This window comes from Chrysoperla carnea, chromosome 1 (genome assembly GCF_905475395.1).
Source record: "Chrysoperla carnea chromosome 1, inChrCarn1.1, whole genome shotgun sequence".
Taxonomy (NCBI): Eukaryota; Metazoa; Arthropoda; class Insecta; order Neuroptera; family Chrysopidae; genus Chrysoperla; species Chrysoperla carnea.
The window spans coordinates 45,362,330-45,383,122 of NC_058337.1; the positions used below are offsets into that span (position 1 = coordinate 45,362,330).

General features: G+C 27.5%; 2 protein-coding genes across 2 annotated transcripts in view; one reads left to right on the plus strand and one right to left on the minus strand.

Annotated features, from left to right (window-relative positions):
* The first annotated feature begins 293 nt into the window (after positions 1 to 293).
* Positions 294 to 3,053, plus strand: LOC123305218 (protein artichoke-like). Its single transcript, XM_044886877.1, has 3 exons — positions 294 to 327; positions 1,932 to 2,658; positions 2,833 to 3,053. The coding sequence occupies exons 2-3, from the start codon at positions 1,935 to 1,937 to the stop codon at positions 3,051 to 3,053; spliced, it is 945 nt and encodes a 314-aa protein (XP_044742812.1). The 5' UTR covers positions 294 to 327; positions 1,932 to 1,934.
* Positions 3,054 to 15,737: 12,684 nt separating this feature from the next.
* The window catches only part of LOC123304934 (katanin p80 WD40 repeat-containing subunit B1), a 36,748-nt gene continuing 31,692 nt past the window's right edge, over positions 15,738 to 20,793 (minus strand). The window contains exon 9 of the mRNA XM_044886488.1: positions 15,738 to 16,188. Within this exon, the coding sequence (XP_044742423.1) occupies positions 15,936 to 16,188 (253 nt within the window). The 3' untranslated portion in view covers positions 15,738 to 15,935. The remainder of the gene's footprint in view (positions 16,189 to 20,793) is intronic.

Here is a 20,793-nt window from a genome sequence, read left to right on the forward strand (position 1 = left end):
ATATAAACGTAGTTTTAACAAATATAGCCAGAAGTCTTGGGTTCGAATATCATGCAATTTTCCACTTCGTTATAACTTCTAATAACAAAAACAATTACAATTTAAACTTTAAACTTTGGGTAAAAGAAAAACAATTTTATACTTAAACTTTATCTAATCATGTAATTAATTTATAAAAATTAAATTAAATTGATTTTGACGTAAATGATTAGGTATTTACTAATCGATCAAATATTTAATATAAAAATATACAACACTTTTTTTTATTCTTCAGTTTGTTAAAAATAGTTATGAAATTTTTTTAGTGAATACTGAAATAAAAATTTGGTAAGTTTGGAATAATTATTATTTCTCAAATTATTATTAAAAATAACATAGTAATTGTTGTAATTTTCTAAATCGACCACGGATGGTCATAGATATTCAATACGATGTTAAATCTCGAAGCCCTTTTAATATTTCTTAATGTCAGTGTGTTTGTCTTCGTTGTTTATTCATCGTTCTTTCACGTTTAAATAAAATCGGCTTGGCATTTGAACTAAATCCAATTTAAGGTCAAATATTGGCATTTCAACTAAATTCAGTTTGAGGTTCAAAAATATATAATTATAACATTAGTAATGGCAGAAGCACAGGACAATAAAAATATTGTAAACATCCCAATATCCCAATTAATTTTCTGTTTTTCCACCATTGTTCAATATACCTACCTACTATACCAGTTGCAGTATATCTATTACCCATTGGTAAAATCATATAAATTGATTCGGGTACCCAATCACATTTAGCATGTCTCCATTCCCAAAGTGTCCAAAAATTTTTGCTAGTGTCTCCTCCAAATTTCTTCAAAAAATCCTGAAAATGATGAAATTTGTGGTAAACTAATTTAAAGAACAATATGTTTTAGAAAAGTATAAAGTTTAAGTTACCTACCCAAGTACCCACATGAAAAAGTATAGATACTTACATTATTATATTTTCGACGATTGATTACCATTTTATGAGAAAGGAATCAGAAAAAGGCAAATAATCATCAATTTTAAGCTGAAGTGAAAATTAAAAATTGGCTGAGCCCAGAACTTATAAATCGTAGCTCTCTCTTTAACAATATTGTACAGTGTTGCTATATTACTAATCCACGGAATTGTTTTATTTAAATACAAAAAATGTACGCTAGCTTTATTCTATAAACAGTTTCGTTTCGTCTATTTATTGAATAGCGAAAATATTTTATGGCACTATCAATTACTTAGACCAGTCATTGCCCAAGTGGTCTATATCAACCCCTTGGTATCGATTCGAAATCAACGGTAGCGAAAAAAAGTGGCTCTATGAAAATAGAAAGAGTTATGCGCTATCGAAAATAAGAATAAAGGGGCCATGATAATAAATCATAATACAATCATACTGACAAATTGAGGGTCACGCGGATCCTTCTAAAAAAAATACACGAGTCCACAAATCAAAATCACATTTATATGAATAAAAAAAACGGTCGGCACGCTGTCTTATTCCGCAATTGCATAACGGAAAGTCTATCTAAATAATGAAAAAATAGCATATAATCTAATATGCTAATAAAAAGTTTGAGAACTAGTGAGTTAGGCGATGTGGTCCAGCCATGAAGAAAACACCTCGATGTCCAGTTTGCTTTTGTACAGACTCTTACTTAATTACATTTAATTTTCTTTTTTGTGAGAGGTTAATACTCTTAATGTAACAGTGCCTACTTACTTACCTTATTTTTCAAAATCAGCCACAAGTTTTGTCTAAAGGACGCTAAATAAATAGACAAATAAACACCCTAATTACATAATTTCAGCGATATAAACGCTCTTGCTGTGCAGTTGAGTAATTAGAGTAGGTACGTGCCTAGGTAACTTAGATACTCATTGATAAATTTATTATTAATTATTTTTCTTTTTTTTCAGAATATGTTTTTTATTAAACTTTTTGTAATTTTGTTAATAACACACTTATCAAAGGCCTCTCGTGTTGGATGTGCCTTAGAGAAACAAGAAATAGTATGCGAACAAGCTACATACTCGGAAGTACAGCACATCACCAAGGAATTATACAATGAATCGTATAATAAACTGACAATAAAGAACAGTTTAGTCAAAAAAATTGATTCAAATTTGTTTCATCAAAATTGTATTGGTCGATTGCAACAATTACAAATACTGAACACACCTGTTACAACAATTACAAGTACAGCATTTACACATTTAGTTAATTTAAATACAATTACAATTGACAATATCAATATAAAAACAATTAAATCAAATACTTTTTCAAGTTTACCATTGTTAAAAACTGTAGTCATAACAAATAACACAAAATTAAGTTCATTATCCAAAAAGTCATTTAACAATTTAATCAAATTGAACAGTGTACAAATTGACAGTAATTTAAGATTAAAAGAAATTGCACAATGGTTTGTAGCTGTACCAAATATTGCAAAAATATCGATCCAAAACTGTGGTATTAAATCAATAACAAAATCAGGATTTAATGAATTAACAAATTTAACTGAATTAAATTTAAGTCAAAATCGTTTTACATCAATTGTTACCAAACGTTTTGATCCATTAATCAATTTAAAAAAATTAAATTTAGCTCAAAATAATATAGCTAAAATATCAAATAATGCTTTTAGTCAATTAAATAATTTACAATCATTAAATTTAGGTGATAATGAATTAAATAAATTAACAAGTCAAATTTTTAATGGTTTAAATAATCTTGTTGATTTATCATTAATTCGTAATTTAATCAATAATTTAAATTATGAAAGTTTTGCACTTAGCAATTTAAAAACGTTAATTTTAGAAGAAAATTACATATCTGAATTAGATGTTGCTCAATTACTTGAAAATGCACCACAATTAAAAACATTAAATATTCATAAAAACTTATTTTTATGTGAGCATTTACAAGTGATTATTGATCAATTAGATGCAAAAGAAATTAATTATAATGGTACAAAAAGTTTGCTTGAGCCACGTACTGTAGATCACATAAATGGTGTTGTTTGTTACGTTAGTAGTTAATTTATAATAAATATTATTTTTATAATATATTCAAATAGTTTTTATTTATGTTACCTTTCTGAGTAAGCCCGCAAAACCATAAATCCAATGTCATTACTAACTACAAAAAAAACAAATTACTTTTTAAAATTTTCCCCTTATAGTCCAGGCAAAATTCGTCATTGAGCATGCTTAATTTTCGCATGGAAAATTATTGCAGGATCAAGTTTAAAACATGCTACTGAACGCAAATGTGCAGGTTACCGGTGAGTAACCTAGTAGGATATTGTTTTTTAACAAATAATATTGACGGAATCGCTTCGGAAAAAATGTTACCATATAATTGGGGTCAAAATTAAACAAAAATGTTCCTAAACATTTTTCTCTAAGCCCTCCAGTTTTCGAGTAAAACATTCGTAAAATTTGAAAAAACGGAATGTTTACGATTTTCATTCCTCAAAAACTCTATGAAAAAATCAGATTTTTAATATACATACAATTTCCATTTGTTGTGTAAAGCTTTCTCAATAACATCCAGCAAAAATTTTTGAATTACTAATCGGACCATCATAAATTTATGGCCTCTGGTCTGCTGACTGACGATGCCCTTGCATTTCATAAAATAAATTTGATAAAATGTGCATCGTTCTTTCACCACTTAATACTGATATGTTATTAGCTAATTAAAACCAGTTTCTCCAAAGTTATTTTGGTACATAGGTAATAAAGCAGTAATGATTTTCGCAACTTTATCTTGAATTTAGTTTTAAAATATTTAAAATTAAAACTATTTAAAAGTACCTAATAATTTATTTAAACGAACCTTGCCCTTTACGGGCTTTACTTTTATGAGCTGTAAGATCATATTTGTGATATTCAGATTAAAATCATGTGAAATTGATAACATATACTGTATGTATTGAATATCCATTATTATACATATATACGACCGTGTTTTACAGGTGTCTGTAAATGGATATGTTAAAAACAGCTATGCCTGTTTGTCAATAAGATCAATATGCAGATATTAAGAACATGATAGATTCATTGATTGTTCAACGAAAATACGTTTTTGGCTTCTTTTCACATTTTTTAAAAAGACAATTTTTTTGTGAATAGTGTCTGTTTACGAAATTAAATAAAAGCATCACACTATCTCTAGCGCGACCACATATCCCTACCCTTTGCTATGTAGGTACTACTAGTGATCTTGAAAGACATTGGGAAAATTTTAGAGGGTTTAGTATTTTATTTGGTACTAATAAGCTTTTCAAAGGTCCTATAAACTTTTACCAATGAATTTTTTTGTTATTTTACAAGTTTTATAACTCATTTTCTTGCTTGTTTGCCTGTTTGAGCAAATTTTTTACCTTAAAATTAAAGGAATACCCGATAGATTACAGTGCTGAAAATCGCCAGACCTACAGTGTGTCGTACTATGAGTGTAGCTACCCTTGTATTTTAAACTTTTAAAGTACTGAGGATGATTTAAATAATTTTTTGTTGTAATATTTACGATCGAAGAGGCACGCATCAAGTGGTCTGATAATTGGTTTATCATATCATGGCTCCTTGTATTCCATATAACATCGCAAAAATCAGGCAATTATATCAGGCATTGTCTTCATGTTTCAAATACTCAAATATCAACGGTTTCCACACCTAATCAAATTATTGAGATATCAATAATTTTCTGGTAAATTTAATATTTCGATACTTCAGAGTCCTTTCTATATTGCTTGATTATGCCATCAGTTTTCGAAATAAAACTATTTATAATATACTTTCCTGATTTTTGCGATGTTATTCGCAGTAAAAGAAGTAATGATAGCTCCAACTTAACTCTTAGAACTAATCTATTCAATAGGTTCAAATTGTCTCCTCAAGTAGTAGATATGGCGACAAACAATTATTTAAATCGTTCTATGCCTTTCTGCTCTTGTATTTTCAAAATACAAGAGCAGTTACTATCAAAGTGAGACACACTGTACCAATATAAAATCTTGAATTTAATTACAACATATAAATAAGACGCCCCTTTTTATTTTATTCGTTGGTGTCGTGTAAATATTATATATTGTATACCTTTGTAATATTATATATGATTACTTTATGAATCAAATTTCAAATGAATTTCTTTTTATAATTTAAAATCTATAATTCCAGTTCTACAGTGTGTCAACTGTGTATCGGAACTAGGCTTTTGCAGCAAATTCTGCAAACTCTGGAAACGAGCATTTCATGCATTTTAAGTATACATTTAAAAAGGCCATACTCAAAATCTCGCCTTGAGCGCTAATGACTGACTCTAACTCCAGTCGTGTACTATAGTATTTTCAATACAGAATTGAAAACAGTAATTGTAAGAGGTAGAAAATCTGAAGTAGTAGGTATATTGTAGAATTAAACATTTAAAGCATTTTTAAATAAAAACAAGTGAAAACAAACAATTGACTGAGTTAATTGTTGAAATACCATGCATAGTCAGTGTTGATTTCTTTATCACATAACACATACAAACATGTGACACATACATAACTGATAATCAAGTATAGTACATATTATAAAATTTCCGCCTAATGGGCGCCCTCACGGGTAAACAGTGATGTTTACGAAAAAATGTTTCAAACAAAAGTTGTTTAATTTTTGATAAGAAACATTTTTTACATGTAAACTTTTGTTCTATCTCTAACGGTTTACAAGATGGGTCCTACGGACCCAATTGACCTATGATGCTCATTTACGAACTTCACCTCACTTTTTAAACTTCTTGAGTACGCTGTAAAAATTTCAGCTCGATATCTTTTTTCGTTTTTGAGTTATCGTGTCCACAGACGGACGGACGGACAACCGGAAATGGACTAATTAGGTGATTTTATGAACACCTATGACAAAATTTTTTTCCTAGCATCATTATTTTTAAGCGTTACAAACTTGGGACTAAATTTAATATACTATGTATATTTCATATATGCATGGTATAAATAGCAAGAAAGTTTAGTTAGAAATCTTATTAGTACATTACTATATCAATTTAATGGCAGTACTTAATTAATACTCAATCATTTTTTTATTTTAATAATAATTATTCAAAAATTTAGTCTAATTATTTTAAAATTATTTAAAAATCATCTTCACACATGAAAATATTTACTCAACTACCTATTTCTAACGAAGTATAGTAACATTCGATGAACAAACCAACAAACTTATTGAAACATCGGATACCGTTCGTTATGCACTCTGTATACAAAGATTTAAAAAAAATAATTTTCAGTAACTTCGAGTTTTTTTTTTTTTTTAATATTTTAAAGTAGGATATACTTTTTATTATGCTTTATAAAAAATAAAAATAAAAAATAGGGCTTATTTGATAATAATAACATCATAATATTCTGTTGACATATATTTTAAATAAACTACAATAAAAATCACATGATACTTGATCCGTACAGGATTATTTCGACTATAAAATATATAAATATTTTAGTAAATGCCCATTTATGTTTGTCCTTTGAAATTTCTATTGCTCTTTTGTCAACTATAAAAAACATATGCGATGTAAATAACATTAACATTATAACATAATAATAGTACGTCGAACTTAATTTTTTTTTTAAACTAAACAAAATTACTCGTAAAGATCAATTTTGATAGGGTTGCCACCTCTCCTATTTTAATCGGGACAAAAACTCTCGAAATTTCGTAGTTTCTTTAAGAAAAATATTGTTTAACAAAAACTAAATTACGTTCGTAATGAATCTAAAAAGCAGTACTTCTATACATTTTTCAAAATATCTGTAAATCTTTTATCTACGCCTTTAAAATGTGAAAATAAACGATAACTATTATTTAAAATTTGTCATAACTTATTGAGAAAATAGAAAATTAACAAGTGAAAACAAACAATTGACTGAGTTAATTGTTGAGATACCATGTATAGACAGTGTTGATTACCCTATCACATTACAAATATACCTATACATGTCACACATACATAACTGATAATCCCAAATTAATACATACTATAAAATTTGCATCTAATGTGTGCCCCCATGAGTAAACAGTGATGTTTACAAAAAAAAAATGTTTCAAATAAAAGTTGTTTATTTTTTGATAAGGAACATTTTTTACATTTAAACTTTTGTTCTATCTCTAACTGTTAACAAGATAGATCCTACGGACCGAAGACCCAATTGACCTTTATTGCTCATTTACGAACTCGACCTCATTTTTTACGTTCTGAGTGCGCTGTAAATTAAATTAAATAAAAATTTCAGCTTGATATCTTTTTTCGTTTTTTAGTTATCGTGTTTACAGACGGACGGACAGACGGCTGGACAACCGAAAATGGACTAATTAGATGATTCTATGAACACCTATATCATAATTTTTTTCGTAGCATCAATATTTTTAAGCGTTACAAACTTGGGATTAAACTTAATATACTATGTACATTTCATATATTTATGGTATAAAAAGTTACTCTAGTATTATTAGTTTAAATTTAACAGTAATAAATTCATTACGATACTAGCGCGATAATGAATTCATTACAATAGAAATGAACTATTTTTCCCATTCATACTGAGTGAGAAAAGTAGTTCCTATCTCACGGGCGTAGATAAAATCTTTAAAAGCTCTGCTAAAAATTGAAAAAGCTTGGGCGATGTTACATAGGGCGAATGGGACTCCTGGAAATTCAAAACGGCCAAAAATATGTTTAAATCATTGACATCCACTTTAAGGATCAAGAAATTTAACACTAAAATTTTACAAATGTGGAATTGAATGAATGAAACGAAAACAAAAAACTTATTAAAATCATTTTTTATTAATATAGGTATGTATATGTTATTGTTACAAATTGTACAAAGCAAGTTACTCATTTTTATTTTACAAAAGAAATACTTATTGCAAACATACATAATAATTTATACAATTGAATAAAATCTTGCAAAAGTTTTGTTCAATTCTATTTAAGAAGATATTTAATACAAGTATTCTTTAAGTCTTATTCCTTTTTCAAGAATCAACATACACAAATACTTATTTAAGGGAGTTTCACCGTTCTTTTCGACGGTAGATGATAAACGTTGTAATTTAGACAATTTTTTTCAACACACATCAATAGAGTATAAGTCATTAATATTATTATATAATAATTTTAATGTACCCAACGCAACGGTAGGATCATATTGTTTGTATGTTTATACTACTTCAAGTACATTGGTGCTGTTTAAACTTGTAAAACGACTGACATTAAAAATCCTAATTAGAGAAGTGGAAAAAAAGCCCCGGAAGGAACGAAGTCTAAAATTTTTCATTGCAAATTTCATTAAAAGTACAGTTTTTTCAAACCGATGTTTTATGCATTTTCTAAGGATATCTACGTCGTTTGGGGAACAGCCTCATTATTCTTGGATTTCTTTCTATTTTATTAACAAAATTTTATGCATTATAGAAAATAAAATTTTTGCATAGAATAAAATAATGCATAAAATTTTATTTTCTGATTTAATTATAAGTCTATATTTCAACCCGTTTCTTCCACTTCTTTTAATTATTTCGCAAATACGTTGATTTTTTTTAGATATGCCCGAATCATCTTTGTCACTCGAATCACATTTTATACACCTAAAAATGAATTAAAGCATGATATTTGTCGAACGCGATTTTCTATTAGTAATTCTTTTTTATGTAAATAAAATGTGATTTAGGAAGGGTAGAATGAGATCCAATACAATAATATGTTGTAAATCAAATGATTTTATTTACAATTTGTTGGAGACTTTAGTTTAAAATCAAGAATACTTAATAGGTCTCTTTCTAGTATTCTTGATCAAAATTAACAAAATAAAATTTCTTGCTACTTTTGCATATGAAATATTCTTAAAAAATTTCTAGGTTTTTAAGACTAAAAAAAACGAAAAATGTGATTAAAAACGAAAAATGAAGTTAAATATTCATTGCTTGCAAAAGAATTACATAAAATGGCACTTTTTTAAGAAAACAAAATTGAACGTTTAATTTTGAAAATGATATCGGCAAGAATATAGATGGAAAGCTTAGAAAATGCGAAGATGTGTTATCTGTTATTAAATAAAAATGTAATTAGTACGTTTATTTGCCAATTTAAAAATAAAATAAATTTTTGCTCCCTAAATTTTATGAATTTAAAAAGGCACAATTTTCTTTAAAAGTAATTACTATTACATAGTATACAAAATATGTGTTTCATTATACAAATTATTCTTGTCTAGTGTGTTTTATGATAGTTTTTTTGTAAAAATCTAAAATATCTAAAGATTAAGATAATTTCTATACACAACAACCGTTTATTCTAATACAAACCATTGTAACTAACACATTAATATTTAGTAGTTTAATATTCTAAGTATACAAAGATTTTCATTTATTTAAAAAAAATAAATTACAGTACGGTTGTAAATTTTCTAAATAATCGAGGTAATAAAACCGAAAAATGATCAAAAGGTCGGAATTTAATAGTACAACTCTTATTTATACTGGACCGAGAGAGTGTAATGGTAATAACTGCGCAACAAATCAGTGCAAACAAAAGTCGGTATGATGTTCAAGTCTTACATGAACATTTTTACTCGGACTTTCAGTCTGTACAAACAATAGTCTGTATCGTGTGGACCCAACTTAAGAAAAGCCAGTTTGGTCAGAAAGTGTGGTCTTTAAATTTACGCGTGAGAACGCGTTTACAAGTTCGTAATAACCAATCGTGCTGAAAAATCATTAAAATAGAAAAAAAAAACTATTAGATGCTTTATCAATAAAATTCGGAGTTCTAATCGGAGTACTATTAAATTCCCACATCAAATGACTTATTTCCTCAACTAAAATGATTTTAAACAATTTACAAATGTGTTTTCAAAATACTTTTAAATAATTATTATTATGGACTGATTTACGTATACAGAGCAAAGGAGAACAAAGGAGTGAGTAATATTGTACGCTGGATAGATCGCAAAAATAACGTTTGGATCGAGTTGGATATCAATTATTTGATGTCAGCTATATTATATCTGTATGGTTATTTTCAGTTAAATAATAATAAAATAAATACTATGAGTACAAAAAATATTGGCATAAGATTTGCGATTGACCAGGTAAGATTAAGAGTTTCAAAAATGTACAACACATTTTTCAATATGGTATCCTTTCGATTCACTCGCAAATTTATCCTCTTTTTATTCAACACAAAACAGAAAACAACCCTTCGATGCAAACGTTATATTTGTGATCATTATAAATATTTCATTAAATTTTGTGCATTAGTATTATTTAAAAAGTTAAAAAACATCATCATTTTGGAGTATTCACTTAACGAGAAGTCGAATAGCTTCCTAATGATCAAATCTGAGTAATGAAAATCCAGATAAGCGAGAAAAATTAAGAATCTCAAGTCAGAGAGTCCTATAACTGAGAAAGCCCTATATGTTTTACGTTATGGAAGCCAAATTTCGAGATTACAGAAATTTTCAACTAGCAATGGTTGGTAATTGAATTTTAAGAAAGATGTGAATCGAGCCTTTAAGAGAAGTTTGATTCAAATAATATTCACAACGCTAATGAAACTGACTTTTTTCAAGGGTTTTCGGGATAAAAAAATTAAGACAAAAACAAAAAGCACCATGGAGGAAAAAAAGCAGCTGGTATAACCAAACTCCCTTTTCTTGTCATAAAGACATCTGATCATCATTGAAAGTGGGAGAAGCAGTTCTTACACCTCAACTTAAAAGAAAAACCTCCTCTCGCTTACCATTATCAGCAGAAAATTATCAATCCTGACAAAATTTTCTGTATAATTATAAACATATGTAATTCTTTCTTTAATGATTTTCGTTTTTCTGAATAGAATGGATAGGGAAAAAAATTCATCTTTTGTTGCCTTGTTTACTTCATTGATGAATACAGTAATGCATTGTCTGGAAGTAATTTTAAATAAATTGATCCAACTATTTTAGATGAGGTAAAAATATCCCTTGGAAGCATCTTTTGATAAATATTACCAAAATTTTCCTGTTGCTTTATCTACATAAAAAAGTTTTACATAAAAAATTTACTAAAAATCTTGTATTTATATTTGTGTGTTTGTGTTTTGTAAGAAGATTACTTATTAATTTTAATGAATAATAAATATTAATCTCGTTCTTAGATACAAACTTATAAATATAAAAACAATTATTGATTAGATCAATTAATAGGACACTTTAATTAATATTAAAAATTATTTTATTAATATTTACAAAAAAAAATAAAATAATAACAAAACATCGATGGATGATACTTTTTAGTTTAATATTTCTCTTTTATACAAAGATTTCATATTAGTTAAATTTAATATGCAACAAAGAAATTAATAAATTAAATCGTGCATAATTAAGATATATTTTCAAAATTGCACATTTAATATAATTATTATTGTAATTAGTCAATTTTGTTTCGTAGATTAATATTTTATATTTAAAATAAATTTTTCCTAATTTTTATTTCATAAATTGTCATTAAAAGATAAAAAATACTTGATTGTATTTGTCTGGTCAAATTTTCAAAGAATTTTTTTTTCAGTTTTAGTTTTTTAATGAAGGGGGGTTTTTAAAAATATTTTTCTTATAAATTAAAATGATGTGTGCCAAAAAAGAATGCCAGATTAAAAATTTATGTGACTGAAAATGACAAAAGTTAAATAGTACAGATAAACCAAAAATTCAGACCACTTAAAATGAATGGAAAATTTTAATCCAGACTTCTTGATAGGACACACACTTTAACTAATAAATTTTATTAAAAACGTGTTTTTATGCATTATACGAACGAATCAGTGTTAAAAAATATATTAGATCGGTTTTAAGTGATTTTTTTTCTCATGAGATTTAAACGTGTAAACTGTTATATTTGTTTAAAATGTGACAAATTCTAACTAATTCAGTAAAATTAAACATTAAACGCTGTATCAATCAAATCATGCATTTTTTTTTTAAATGTTGTTTGTAATTTAAAGGCAATGTTAAATCCAAGTTTTCGACTTCGATAGACGAGCGAGTCATTCTCAAAAATTATAAATAATTACAAAATTTTGACCTTATTTCAGTTTCTATCGATTTTGACCCAGAAGTACTAGTTTTTCATCAAAGATTGTGTACTGACTATTCAAACTTACAACAATTAAAGGCCAGAACGGTTTTTATATGACCGATAGAGATACAACTTTTCAAAATTTGGCTAATTTTTCAAGTTATAAGATTACTCATCCCCAGATGACATGCCGGACGAAAATAAAGTAAACAGCTGCAAATCTTACATCAGTTTTTAGGTTGTATCTATTTTAATTATTATGGGTGTGCATCAACAATTTTTCGTTAATTCATCTTCGTCTAACATGTCATCTGAAAATGAGTAAAAATTGACCACAATTTGAAAAAACCGTTTCTCCAACTAACGGTCTAATAAAAGCCGTTCTACATTCAAATTGTTATAAATAAATTTAGCCTACTTTAAAAATAAACGGACAATCTTTGATTAAAAAACCAGTCCTTCTGAGTCAAATTCGACAAAACCTGAAATAAAGTTAAAATTTTTTTTAATTTTTGAGAATAACTCCGTCGTTTGCGGGGGTCCGAAAACTTGGGTTTAACATTACAAACAACATACCAACAAAACAAAAATATCTGATTTGATGCAGCGTTCACGTCCTTTTCATGTCTAATTTAATCGAATTAAACTGATTTGTCCCTAATACTTGCTTGGCTTCCTTGGAAAATATAAAATACATCTTTGTCATGTCAAAACATGTTATTTTGCATATTTGAATATCAACACAAGATTCTTTTATTAAGCATTCATTCTTTGGGATTACATTTTATTTCATTTTCTTTTTCTAAATAATTTGTACTATCATTTATTTGGTATAATAAATACTATTTGTGAAAATGCTATTTAAAAATAGATATTAGACGATATTCAAGGACGTTTCTTACGCATCGAGTTTCTTAAGAACACAAAATTTTTTTTAGCAATGAAATCACATTTATATCGAGAATTTGCATTCCTAAAATCCAAAATATCGTCTCACTTTGAAATAAATTCGGACCACGTCTTTGAATACCACATTTTATCTATTTGGATTTATGATTTTATTTTTGGTTCATTCCATATTTATAATTAATTTATAATTGCGATGCATTATATTGCGTCATGTCAAAAATTAAAAAACATGCATTTTCATTGAAAAAGTCGTAAAAAAAAATATAAGCACTTAATCACGGTTCTACTTAACAAATTTTCTGCATTTATTCTCGGAATTTTAATCCTAATTTAATTTTAACAATGAATGTTTATGTAGCTGGTGAACAGTTGACGATTCTATTGAAATGATTAAAATAAAATTTATCGCACAGTTCATGCAAAATAATTGCCCAATAATATTAATTGCACCATTACGAGAAAAGCAAAAATCAGCTCTAGCTCAAAACAGCTTGTCACAGAAAAAAAGTATTATTATAGAAATATCTGAGTTGTTTCCCATTGCCTATCAACCCGGCAGCAGTGTAACCGGGTATCTAATACCCGACGATTTTTAAAAGCCTAATAACTTGTGTGCAATGTGTATGTGTAAACTATACCCGGCCTAAACGGCTATGTTAAGGCCGGTAAAGCCGTTAAGGCCGGTAACGGCGACAAAACAGCCACAGTGAGTCCGAGATTTTAACAACATATATTGTAAATTCTGAATTAAAACGATTAAACATCAAAAAAACATAGCATGTTTCTTTCTTCTATAAATTGATACAAATTGGGAATAGATTGCAAAATGAACATAATAAATGAATTAGCATAAAATCATTTGACTAACCTAGCTGGAATATTTTTTGAAAAAATAATTTAAAACGAGCAAATAGAAGGTTTTAAGTGAAAATAAAATGATAGTACAAGGTAAAACAACGATTATAGTTAATGTTCTAAAATTCCAGTCATAGTGAAACAAATAACAAAATTTTTTCCATAATATTCAAAACAAAATTGTGCATTGCTAAAAGATTGTTATCTGGATTCTGATGTTTTCTTCATTTACCACATGAAGAAAGTTTCGAAGCAATATTTTCAAACGAAATTCGAGAAAATGTATTTACAAAGAATTGTCTCTTCTGAGAGGCTGAAAAAGAATGCGCAATAAAGCAATGATTTTAATGCAAAGTTTGCATTAAAAAAATTTTTAAAATTAATGCCTCAATACTATTGAAACTAAACAAAAATTTGAAGAAAATAATTCTGGGAGAATGTGAATAACAAAAGTACCAGAACCTATCAAGGCGTATACGTGAAGCAAATCGAAATGCGTAAACTGTTAAGTCTGTTTAAATGTACGTCGAACTGATTTCAGTTAATTCTATGTTTTTCAATAATAATACTTAGAATGAAGCTAAAAGTTATGCCTTTTTGTTTTTGGCATATGTAGCATGCATTTCACTCAAATATTTGGCTAGGTGGTACAGTGAAACAGGGCCCCGAAACTGAGAGAGCCCCCCAAGCATCAAAAGAAAGAAACAGAAAGTTTTTCATAAAACTTGGTACACGTAGAAATCCATTTCATAATAAGCATTTTTTAAGTTTATTTTCTCCAAACTGTTGCTTAAATTTCTTTTATAAATAGTTTCGAAGCAATAATTTGGCAATACTTTCTGTGAATCAGTTCTCCATACCGCCGCTATTTGAGGTTGCTCGTTAGAAATAGTTACGAATACTAATAGAACTGAGACGTAAAGTTCGCATACACTAAGAATCAAACTTAGCAATTCATTATTCAAAAATTAATTATTCTTTTCTTTCTGATATATAAGTTATGAAACGTAAACGTTTGTTATTCGATCAACTATGATAGTACAAGTGTATTAAAATATGGTATGAAAATTTATACATAATTATATTTGGCTAATCCAATCTTAAACACTAAACACATTTTTATTTATTTATGTAATTTTTTAATCTATTATGGACGGAATTATTGTATTTTCAAACGGATTTGTAAAAAAAAAGGAAAATGACAAAAATTCGAAAACTGAAAAAGACGATTACTTGTTTTTTTAACTAAATCAAACAAAAATAAATTTAAAAATTATCAGTTCTTTTAAAAATTGTTAATCAATATTTTTTTATTATGCTTAAATAAGTCAGATTAATAATGCATTCATACTTCGGAAATTACAAAAAATTGATATTAAATTAAACATACAACAAGCAAGGGCCATACATATGATTTGAAAATTAACAACTAAAAAACAAAACAGAAGTCTTATGTTAAATCACAATACAAAAATGTACAGCCCTTTTTAAAAAATTTTTACTACGGTACGAAAAAAAAACCAAATATGTGATTTAAAATTTTTGTACTAAATTTGGAAAAAAATTATTCAGGCATAAAAAACTCAACACATGCGCAATCAAATAATATCAAATCACATTATATAAAAAAAAATAAAAATAAATTAATTTAAAAAAATCACACATAATAGTTATTTTATTATTAAGTCTTTAGTTTAAAAAAAATCATTTAAAAAAATGTTTTTTTAGATTTTTCAGCCATAAAAGTTAGATTTCATTACGAGTACAATAAATTGAGCATTTTTAAAATGAAATTCATTTTTTTTAAGTACAAAAAAAATTATTTTGGAGGCATTAAAAACACAAAAAGCATGATTATTTATATTAATCACTAAAATTTAGAATTAAAAAATTGAATTATTTACATTGATTATTATTTATTAGTTTTTTTTACATCCCACTTTATGGCTTGAATTGGAACGACGATATTTTTAAACAATATTTTTTTATTTGAATTGTTTTAGTTGGTTGTTTTTGTTTATAAACGAACTGTTAATCTAATATTTGCATTAGTTTATGCAAGTCTCTAAAAGTGGTACCTAAAGCACCTTGCATTGTTTGTCGTTTTAACAAAAATGCACGTATTGATAATAAATTATCATGGCAAGATTTACATTTTTTATAACGTTCTTCACGTGGTATATCAACACCTAAACTACCACAGGGCGTTTGTACATTACTCTTAATTACAGATGAAAAATTTTGTAATATCAGGCGTAATGCGTTGCAACCAATTTGCATATATCTGAAAAGAAGAAAATCAGAATTAATATTGTTTAAATTTAATAACAAAATAATTAATTAATATTAATGCCTTTTAATTATATAATTAATAACAGATTAGCGTTACAATAGTATAAAATATAAAAATAAAGTCTTAAACTAGCTGTATATAATAGTTAAAGACGTTCCTCCAAAACTACGTTTTCTTAAGATCATCTTTAAATCCATGAATACATATTTTAATAAAAAGCTAAAATTTTTAATGCTACCTTAAGATTAATTAAGAAAACTTTTTATACCATGTATATGAAATATATCAAGGTATATTAAGTTTAGTTCCAAGTTTGTAACGCTTGAAAATATTGATGCTACCAACAAAATTTTGGTATAGGTGTTCATAAAATCACGTAATTATTCTGTTTTCGATTGTCTGTCCGTCTGTCTGTAAACACAATAACTCAAAGTTTAAAAGAGATATAAAGTTGACATTTGTATAGCGTGATTAGCACGTAAAAATGAGCAACGTAGGTAGGTGAATTGAGTCTTGGATCCAAAGAACTCATTTTGTAAACCGTTAGAGATAGAACAAAAGTTTAAATGTAAAAAATGTTCCTTATAAAAAAATTAACAACTTTTGTTCAAAACATTATTTTCGTAAACATCACTGTTTACTCGCGCGAGCGCAAATTAGGTGAACATTTTTAAGTATATATTATATGGGAATATCAGTTACATGTGTGTGGCTAGCTAAGAGTTGATATCTTTCTTTATTTACATGACGTAAATAAACAAACGATTGGGTCATCAAGACTGTCTATACATGGTATTTCAACAATTAACTCAGTCAATTGTTTGTTTCCACTTGTTTTTTATCAAATTATTAACAAAGTCGAGAATCTCATTGATGTTAAGTAAAGTATTTATTCTAAAATATTGATTGGCCTCATAATTTTCACGCTTCGGAATTTTAAAAGCATCGATGTGTACTTTTCAATTAAATCAATTGAAAAAGTCCGTGGAGGCACGGTTATCACCTTTTTCGTAAGTGGAAAAATTAAATTTTTTTATCTCTGAGATCAGCAGAGGAACTCATTTTAAGTGAAAACAAACAATGGACTGAGTTAATTGTTGAAATACCATGCATAGTCAGTGTTGATTTCTTTATCACATAACACATACAAACATGTGACACATACATAACTGATAATCAAGTATAGTGTACATATTATAAAATTTCCGCCTAATTGGCGCCCTCACGGGTAAACAGTGATGTTTACGAAAAAATGTTTCAAACAAAAGTTGTTTATTTTTTTATAAGGAACATTTTTCATATTTAAACTTTTGTTCTATCTCTAACGGTTTACAAGATGGGTCCTACGGACCCAAGACCCAATTGACCTATGATGCTCATTTACGAACTTGACCTCACTTTTTACGTCTTGAGTACGCTGTAAAAATTTCAGCTCGATATATTTTTTGTTTTTGAGTTATCGTGTCCACAGACGGACGGACGGACGGACAACCGGAAATGGACTAATTAGGTGATTTTATGAACACCTATGACAAATTTTTTTTCCTAGCATCATTATTTTTAAGCCTTAAATGCCTTGATTATGAGATATTTCAACTAAAAATGCCTTTTTAAAAGTGCTTTCAATAATAACACTAGTCTACACAAATTTTGCCTCAGAAGCATGAGTTTACATTTTAAAAGACTTTTTACGTTCTGAATAAAAATTTAAGAGCATAATATTCCCTTAAATACTTTTTTCGATCTTAGGATGTATTGGTGAATGTTGGTGAATGAATCACTTTAAGTACACCATTATTTAACTTGCCCTCTTGGCAATGTATAGCAAATTTAGATTTGTCCAGCGGACCGTAATGTTGATCATGTAGCTTATCCTTCATTCTGTCAAATGAAGGATTTGTACCAAAGATTTTTAAAATCACGAATGACTTGAGAATAACATCTATATTCAAATCTATAATAGCACTTCAGTGCTTAATTTTTAGATTTAAACTGTTAATGTTCAAATCTGACATAAGTAACAAAGTCTAACAAAGTTAGATACAAACAATATTTGAAACCAACCAAAGATTTATAGAACCGTGGCTAAACTTGAATAGTTTCCTACCAAAAAGTTCAAATAAATTTGCATATTACTGTATGAACTAGTAAACAAACTCGAAAATTTTTAAATAATACAATTATTAATCCTTTTTAAAAATTCTCACCATTGGATCAAATAACAAATATTATGATATTTTTTAAAACCTTTTGCATTCATGATATAAAAATTATAATTGTTGCTCTTCAATAATGTAAATTGTACCCAAAAATTACGTGCGTTTAAATATAGTATGATGCATGTGTAATAAAAGGGTACACTCTAACGTCTAAACTGATAATTAGCTAAGCGAGACTTTAAACCCTTCAATCATTTGATTATTATAAATCCCCACTTAAAAAATTCACATACATATATCAAAATATCACATAAAAAATATTCTATATAAAGCCTCGTTTATACATACATAAAAATCTTTTGGTTTTCCCTAACATTCTGATACCATTCTATCATAATATTTCTCTGATAGGTGTCATATAATTATTTTAAGCATACATAGGAAGTACAATCAAATAAAAAAAATTTTGAAATATTTAATTAATTTGAGGAATATTTTAATCATTACCATTTATCTATTGGGACACTGTTTTTGGATTTACTTCATATCTGTAGTAGTTTTTATATACCATTTCAAACGACTCAGCTACAATATTTCAAAAATGAACCGTTTTGCAAAAAAAAACCATTACATATACCTTGAATTTTACTTGGAATTTCAAAATTAGCTCATTCAAAGCTAATACCCGAGAGAAAAAATTGTAAATTAGGAAGTAATTCGTTTAGAATGATACCCCCACCCCACCCGAGAAGAACAACTTTTACTTGAGTCATTTATTCCAAAAGCACTTCGTTTTAATTTGGAATTTTTGGATTTATGACAAACTACCGTCCCAGTGGAGTTAACACACGCCTTTAATTAGGATGTACTAAACATATAAACCTTTCAAGAGAAATTATCTACAGGCTAGTGAAAACCGTTACAAAATCGGTTTATAAGGAATTATGTATAAATGTAATGGGTGTCTTCATATAACTTTCGAAAGTTCTATTCTATAGGAGTGTAGAGTAACTTTAGAAAGGTCTTTAGTGATTCCTAAATATATATTTTCCAAATATTTAAAATTTGATTATCGAAATGCGAATAACGTGTGATCTACACAGGTTCCTACTAGTGTAAATAAAGTAATATGACAGCCATAGACGTCTCCCAGTGGAGTATTTATACCAATTTCCGGACAAAAGTCAGAAAATTCTTTTGTTTTGCATTGAAGGTTGTTTTTTGATGTAGTTAGATAATCGTTCCATCACAAACAGGCCACTTGAGTTGCCTTAACCTCGCCCTCCCCCCCTGTTTTGTAAGCCGCAATCTACCTATTCTTACGGATGCATGTTATTATTGTTTTTGCTCTCGATTTACCGTGTCATTCAATTTAAGTTTACTGTTTTAGTGTTATTATTTAAAGATGTTTTTTATATTGAAGACGAAGTTTTGTGTTTTATTTATTAGTATTGAATGTTTTTATCAATATAATAAAATATTTATGATTCAAAGAGGCAAAGTTTAAGAATTTAACATGTTAATGAAAAAAAATCTTGCGCGAACTTACACCTTTTCTTTTAAGACTAAGATAAGGATTAGATATTAAGAGCTTAAATCAAAATTCAAAAAAAGAGCAAGCAGTTACCCAGTGAAAATTTGTAACTTATAAATCCAAAATCACCTTACGTGGAAACAAAAGCAATCATAGATAAGAAAAAAAGTGGCTCAGAAAAAAAAAAAAAAATTTTATTACCGCAATTAAAAGGTACTTTTGCATCGAAATAGTCTTTTGAATCAATTTTGAGCATAAAAATCCCTTAATTATATTTTGTCCAGAAATTTGGTATAAATCCTCCGGATATCTGATAATATATAACGCCTATGATGAAAGTCTAGTATAAACTTATACTTGATAAAATTATCACTTTAGGAAACAAAGCCTTTCACAAATAGCAATAATGCAAAAAGAAGTCCTTAAAATGTTAAATTTATTTTAAAAATATTTCGAGCTCGATATAATATATTTTAATAATTTCACAGACATTATGAATATTATCCAAGCTCCTGCAAAAAGAGAAATAAAAAATGCATACTTTTTTATATCCATCCCCAACTTTATATTGAAAATATAATGAATAAGATGATAAAGGTCGATTGTATGTGTATAATGTGTATTGATAGATAATTAGCACGTCTTTGCTACAACAATAGTAATGTGAGTTGTTCGCCTCCAGCTGCTTGCTAGTCTCGTTTCAATCAAATCAAATAGACAATAAAAAAATGAAAATTTACCTACTTTGAATATGCATTATTTATTATAAGTGATTTAAATATTTAAAAAAAAAAACCTTTTGAACGGGCAGATTATTTGAAGAGCAACTCAAACAGACAATTGTTTATGATAATAAATAATAACAATTATGACGACTATCACAAAATAATTCATGTTACGAAT

Excerpts from the sequence above, each read along its gene's own strand:
- LOC123305218 (XM_044886877.1), top strand. The coding sequence starts at position 1,935 with ATGTTTTTTATTAAACTTTTTGTAATTTTGTTAATAACACACTTATCA. Across the intron at positions 2,659-2,832 it reads AATATCAAATAATGCTTTTA|AAGAAAATTACATATCTGAA; the intron begins GTCAATTAAATA and ends CGTTAATTTTAG.